Source organism: Periplaneta americana, chromosome 1 (assembly GCF_040183065.1).
Source record: "Periplaneta americana isolate PAMFEO1 chromosome 1, P.americana_PAMFEO1_priV1, whole genome shotgun sequence".
Lineage (NCBI taxonomy): Eukaryota > Metazoa > Arthropoda > Insecta > Blattodea > Blattidae > Periplaneta > Periplaneta americana.
In genome coordinates this window covers 725,683-732,293 of record NC_091117.1, presented here as the reverse complement: position 1 = coordinate 732,293, position 6,611 = coordinate 725,683, and the positions used below count along the sequence as shown (strand labels likewise).

The window sequence follows — 6,611 nt, the reverse complement described above, 5'->3', positions numbered from 1 at the left end:
AATAAATAGCATTGCTGTTGATATAATATTATGTTGGAAATGTAACTGAGAGTTCTGATTACTATTCATAGCGATAAGTCGCTCTGGTTGGCACAGTTGGTATAGTGCTGGCCTTCTATGCCCGAGGTTGCGGGTACGATCCCGGGCCAGGTTGATGGCATGTAAGTGTGCTTAAATGCGACAGGCTCATGTCAGTAGATTTACTGGCATGTAAAAGAATTCCTGCGGGAAAAAATTCCAGCACACCGGCGACGCTGATATAACCTCGGCAGTTGCGAATGTCGTTAAATAAAACATAACATTTCATATCAATAATATAATAAACACATCCAATTTGATTTTCAACAATGCATTCTTGTTTATACTTTCTCACTGAAGTTGTCGTACGGTGTTAAAGAATCCCTTATTTCAGATTTTCTCGTAGTAATGAAGTTAGAGGTTGACGAATTAATATTTTAATCAAGATTGGTAAATAAATTGTGTTAAAATTTGCTTTTATTTTTATAGATATAGTGAGTGGGTCTAATTTTTTTTTACTTAATTTTGACGGATACAATTTATGTGTTGGCTACACTGGCGGCTATACGGCATGCAGCGTTGCCAATTCAGCGGTTTTCCCGCTAAATCTAGCTTTTTTTGGATAACCGTCTCGCGGGTAAAATTATATTATCCCGCTTAGCAGAAATACTAGCGGTTTTTAATCATTGAAGTTCTGAAAAGAAAATATTCATATTGTTGTTTTTGCAAGTTTAATACCGGTCGATTCTAAAACAATCGGACAGTAAAAAAATTTAAGTGCGGTGGCATTCTAATTAAGCGTTAAACATCGAACATCTGCTGTCGCCGTGCACAAGTACTTCGCATGATCAACAAAGACTTTAATAATATAATATATTAGAAATTACATACAGACTAAATTCAATTGCTTAAAGAATATTATTTGTGTAAGTCGTGTACCATGACAGTGTTAACTATTACTCGTTTTACAAATATACCGGTACAATATCGTTAAACCTTTCTCTGTGCTATTTATCCGTAAATAATTGAGATGTGGGGCCTCAATATCAGCAACGGTTTCGTAAAGAGTGGCTACGTGAAGTGTAACATAAAGACAAACACAATTGAATTCTGGAGCGAAGTAGCCATTTACAGGGATGCATCTAATATAAATGCTTTTCAAGAATTGCTTGATCTTATTGTTTTCTTGGTCTTATACTCAAGTGAAGAGAATATTTTTTTTTTTAGTATGATGGATGTCGTGAAGTCTACGAAAACGGATGGGGACAGAATTAATGGATGCAATTCTGATAATAGAGGCAGGTCTGGATCATGTGAACAAGTGTTGCAAGAATTATCAGGTACCACCAGTTTTGGAGAAAAAGATACCTTGACTACGTACAAAAATGAAAGTGCACAGGCTAGGAATAACTTACTACCGCGGGGACCTCACAGTCACAGTATTATATTCCTGCGTTAGAAGGTTCAGATGGAGATGATCCAGAGGAGCTGCTAATTTGAGTGAGTGATTTTTAAATTACATGTTTCTTATCAATACTAATTGCATGCGTATAAAATTGAATGTCTTATATTGTGCCGAAACGAAAGCTTCATTGACCAGCATCTGCGAAAGTTAAACTTGTGCACTATACCACTTATTTTATTATTATAAAATTGAATAATGAATGTGTATTAAATCTAGAGATTTTTGTTAGAAAATCGCGGGTTTTCGAAAGCTATCTAGTGGGATTATATGAACAACTGTTGGCAACACTGACGGCATGCGCCATGCTTATGAATTCGGGCTTTGAAAGAGAAGTGTTTTTTTTAGAGTTAAGTAGAAATTATATATTGTAAGCTGAATTATAAAATACGAATTAGTGCAACAGTTAAATGAGCATCAGAAATGAATCAAGCAGATGTAACGAAATTGATGTCACAATTGAGGATTAAATATAATCCTATCAGGAGAAAACTGAGAAATGCGGAAGGACCAGAAGGCCGGCTGAAGAAGATTAGGAAAACATTGACAGCTCTTATCAAACACGAACGCATTGAACTGAATTATAACAGGGCCGACGAAACTAGAGGTTATGTGGAACGTGTAAGTGCGAGTGTTTTTGTAATACAGGCCTTTATAAGAACAGAGGTACTAACGATGTGGTAGATATTAAGTATAGGAATCACAGTAGGCTAAATGTCCTTTTATTAGATACATATTTAGCCATAACCTAATGATGTATGCGCAGTTGTAAGATACAAGTCACTTATAATCTCAATGGTTGTTTTCACAGTTGATATCAGATGCAGTCAGATATGGGGATTGCCACAGAGCAACAATGGAGATGGCAGACTACTGGTTGCTGGAAAAACAGTTGGTGCATAAATTGTTCAAGGTTCTAGTACCGAGATTTGAGAATATTCCTGTTTCATACACACGCATGTATCGGGCACCACAACATTATCCCGGCCACTACAACAAGAGAGCAGTGCTTGAGCTAAGAGGTAACGTTGAGATCTTATGCATAGATCTTATCTCTGCATTTTCATTTGCATCATCAGCGCTGAAATTTCTAGGTTATTTTCGAAGTAGGTGAACCTAAACTCTTGAATGTCAACAATTTGTGTAATTGAAAATCTGTGCCTAGGAAGTTTGAGTACTAGGAAACTTCCGAGCACTGAATTGAGTTAATTCAGAAGGCATATACCTGTGTCATTCATAGTTCTACATACCATTGTTAATAATTGGATAACAGCTTAATTTTCTGTTTTACTTCGAAAGTACGGTATTGCCAGGCTGATGGATTTTAAACATTTGCGCGTTGAGGACAGGAGTGCCCCCAGGTTTTCATCTCGATAGGGGCAAACACTTCCTCGTTACCCATGATATTAATTTCAAAGAATAACATTTTGTGATGATTATCTGGCCCCCGACATATTGTAAGAAACCAAGTACATGAAAAATACACTCGTACGTAGTCGTGAAAACCGTGTGTTTAAGAAATCAGTGGTAGTAAAAGTACAAAACTGACTGCTCGTAGGGGTGGTGGGTATAGTGGAGAACATGATGCAGCACTACAGACCCATCACTTTACACCGCTCGCTACCAATACCTCTGTCCCCACGTGGCCACAGTTGCCCTCTTAATTTCAGCACTGATGCGATAATTTTACAGAATATAAAAGGAAATGAAATGAAATAACCCATAAAAATAATTCATAAATACAAACTATGCACTTGAAATGTAAGTTATTGTAAGAAGGCGGGTTGCATGGTGGGCAGCAGGAGAACCGTTGTGCCTTGTTGGAGCGTAGAGTGCTCTTATTAGTATATTATTTGCAAAACATGACACACCTCTCTAACAACAGTCACAAGGTCCATACTCCTCATGCACTTGTGTAAAAATTAACACACATTTCTTCAATTTCCATTTCCAAAAGGTTTTTTTAAACACTTTCAAATTGAGATAATATCGAAGTCTGAAATAATACGTATCTTCAACGCTTGTTTCAGCCCTATCCCGTGCACAAGTATAATATTTCCGTCATTTGTAGGCTTTCTTAAGTTTCTGATCAGTAGCCTATATATTCAGAATCAGAAAGTCATGCTTTTTATATTCATTTTTAACTCTCTAGCATCTCTTAGTGCTAATTGATGGCGTTACATGTCAACAATGTGACGAAATGTGTTTAGGTTTCTGCCTAGTGACAGTCCTGATATATTTTATATTTTGAAGTTTGGTTATTTAATAACCAGGCACACTCACGTTCATACAAATTTCCAGACTCTAGACTCCCAGGGAACTTTTCTTCTTTAAGGAAAATTCTCCAAGAGCCGAACCACGAACCTCCAGATCTGAAAGCCAGCATGCTGACCACCAGGCCACGGAGGCGGTCTCATCCATAGTTGAGCGCAATTTATGAGCATCTAGTGAAGTGAAAGCATTGAGATGGTGTGGCAAGCTTCCCTGGTGTTAAACGTGAACATAGCAGACTGTCTCCTAAAATCCAGCTATACTTGCAACTATTTGTACACTTAGATATTTCAAAACGTAACAAATGAAATGTCTTTCATTTTTAAGTTCGTAAAGCAAAACATTATCAAAATCAGTTTTGCTTAAAAATGCAACTTACCCAATAAATTTTCATAATTTATTTTGTGTTTCTCGCACCGTGTCTTGAAATGCAATGTCTGCCGCTGTTCCTTTCTTCTGCTGATTTTCTCTTCACATGAGTTGGTTGTAACGTCTATGAGGATTACCAGGCAAGTATTGTTGGAAAGATAACATCGTTAATTTTGTTCTTATCCTAAGGACAGTTAAGATAAAACCGTCTGGTTTCCATGTAGTGTCTGCCAGAATTACGTGCTTAATATAGACAGCATAATTATTGAGTTCAAAATTAGCACGATGTATAGCACTACTTCATTTTTCTTGTCTTTGTTTATTGAAGAGAAAGCAAGTATTTGAAATAGTTCCTTGTTGATTAGAGCAGTACATGGACCTGGATCCCAACACATGATGAAGTAGAACCAAATAAAAATACGAATCCGTAGCAAAACGTTGGCAAGTTCACATGGTGTGACTCCGATACAGCAACAAAATCATTAAGGAACACACTTAATGTATTTATAAGCACTACACATGTCTGCTTACGTGCTTTGTGTTGAAGTACACATTTTGTGAGTTATACAGGCCACACTACACATGTGAGTACAGTGGTGTAGACAGCATACTAACAGTTGCCGTCGCTCTGTCTGCGAAACATGCTTCACAACTGCTGCACATCAACAACAACCTGTTTATTCCATATCAGCTGCTCTGTCTGCAAATAGGCGTAAATGGCACCTCCTTAGAGGCTTATGAGAGAAATCCTTATAAATATTTTGTAATAAAACATATTGACGTAATTCAAAGTACTATAATATAAGACCTAAGCCTAAATCTAAGTACATATTTTGTCTCCTTTTTTTCGAACAATGTCCTCCTTTTTTTAAGCTTTGTGTTCTCTTTTTTATCGATGTGAATCTGGTCACTCTATATAACCTGAATTTCCGTCTAAGAAATTTTAACAGTAAGTCAGTTACTTAAAGTGATCATTTAATTAGTTTCAGTTATTCAGTGTGAGTTCTGATTCAGGAAGTAATAAGAATGATTCTCAACTTGAATATGCAAACTGCTGTGCACTGGACATGAATGTCTTTAGGAACAACAGTTTGTTCGTTAAGGCACCTGCTCGTGTTGAATTAAATAAGAAGCAAGCCACTCCACATTTCCCTCCGTGACCTAAACAGACTGTGGTAATTAGCATGGTCGTATCGTAGTACTTGATTACATTCAGTTTCTGTAGACTTGTTTCCGTGTTGCAGGCAACCCGTACCCTCCCCTGCTGCCTGACACAAGCAGCAACAGACATCTGATCCACAATGTGCTGCTGGAGGAGGCGCGCAGGGAGTTCAGGGCACAGAAGTACGCCGAGATAGCCGGCAAGTTGAACAGCACTTCGCAGTGACGCGTAGCTCGCCAAGCTGATAGAAGGTACCAGGCATCCATGTTGAATAATCCTGGTTATATTCGGTAACAAAGTCTTCTTAGCAATAGTTATGTTTATTAAAAATTAGCAGAAAAACTCGTGAAATATTATGAGAACTTGCTGGATCATTAGGAAATACAGGGTGTGGCAGAGGAACGGCTGATTTTAAGGAGCGTGTATCTCTCAAAGCACATTTGAAGCCCAATAAACTGTGCGCACATCCTGTTGCCAATGCAGTGCCATTTAGTCATCATGGAAAGATGGAACAGTGCAAAACATAGTTTTGTAATTTAAATTCTTTATAAGTATAACAGTTTAAGGCTACTGGGCGTGAATTTCGTCATTTTAATTTATGGCGCCATGATCCCATGAGGCTTACATTTTCATCATTACAAATTCAGGTGTCACATCAATTAAAGCATCGCGATATTCTCAATGGTGGAGCGGTTTGTGAGAAGATTTTAAATCGCAAGGATAAAGATGAAGACTTTATTGACACCTGGTGGATGTCTGACGAAGCACATTTCCATCTCAGTGATAGTCACTTAAAGGGCGTCCTTTTCAAGAAATAAATGGCAGACTATGTACTTCATGATTTCATGTTTGTCATTTGCGAAAAATAAATTGTTGAGTCAACAACAAACTATTTATAGTGCCTTTCCTCTGCCACACCCTGTAGATCTGGCAGCTTAATTGTGCGTTCACACTGGAAGTTTTTTTTTTTAACAAAATGATGTGTTAATATCAACTTTTATCTTGTTGACGAATAAATTTTTGTTAACTTTTCTGAATGAAGCTTTTGATTAACATTCCTTATGTTCATCAATTTTTAACTGTGCAGTAAGAAATGAGATCTCGTTTATACCACGTCTGTCTCTGACCGCAATAGTTGTATGATAATTAAATTATCTTTCTTCCCCATTTTGGGTCAACTATGTTTCAAAACCAGCAGAAAAAAATCCATGAAGAAATTACGTACGTTTGTTGAATCATTGACTCATAAAGTTCAGCTGTGAAAGACTTTTCCAACCTGAATTCTGTTCTTCTTTGTAGAATTTTCCTTTGTCACATTTTGTCTGTGAC

At 37.3% G+C, this 6,611-nt stretch overlaps 1 protein-coding gene across 1 annotated transcript; it reads left to right on the top strand.

The window, feature by feature from the left end:
* Nucleotides 1-1,782: 1,782 nt before the first annotated feature.
* On the top strand, nt 1,783-6,319 carry mRpL17 (mitochondrial ribosomal protein L17). Its single transcript, XM_069821793.1, has 3 exons — nt 1,783-2,101; nt 2,292-2,502; nt 5,365-6,319. Exons 1-3 carry the CDS (start codon nt 1,904-1,906, stop codon nt 5,505-5,507), a joined length of 552 nt encoding a protein of 183 aa, XP_069677894.1. The 5' UTR covers nt 1,783-1,903; the 3' UTR covers nt 5,508-6,319.
* The last annotated feature ends 292 nt before the right edge of the window (nt 6,320-6,611 follow it).

Excerpts from the sequence above, each read along its gene's own strand:
- mRpL17 (XM_069821793.1), top strand. The coding sequence starts at position 1,904 with ATGAATCAAGCAGATGTAACGAAATTGATGTCACAATTGAGGATTAAA. Across the intron at positions 2,102-2,291 it reads CTAGAGGTTATGTGGAACGT|TTGATATCAGATGCAGTCAG; the intron begins GTAAGTGCGAGT and ends TTGTTTTCACAG. Across the intron at positions 2,503-5,364 it reads AGCAGTGCTTGAGCTAAGAG|GCAACCCGTACCCTCCCCTG; the intron begins GTAACGTTGAGA and ends TCCGTGTTGCAG.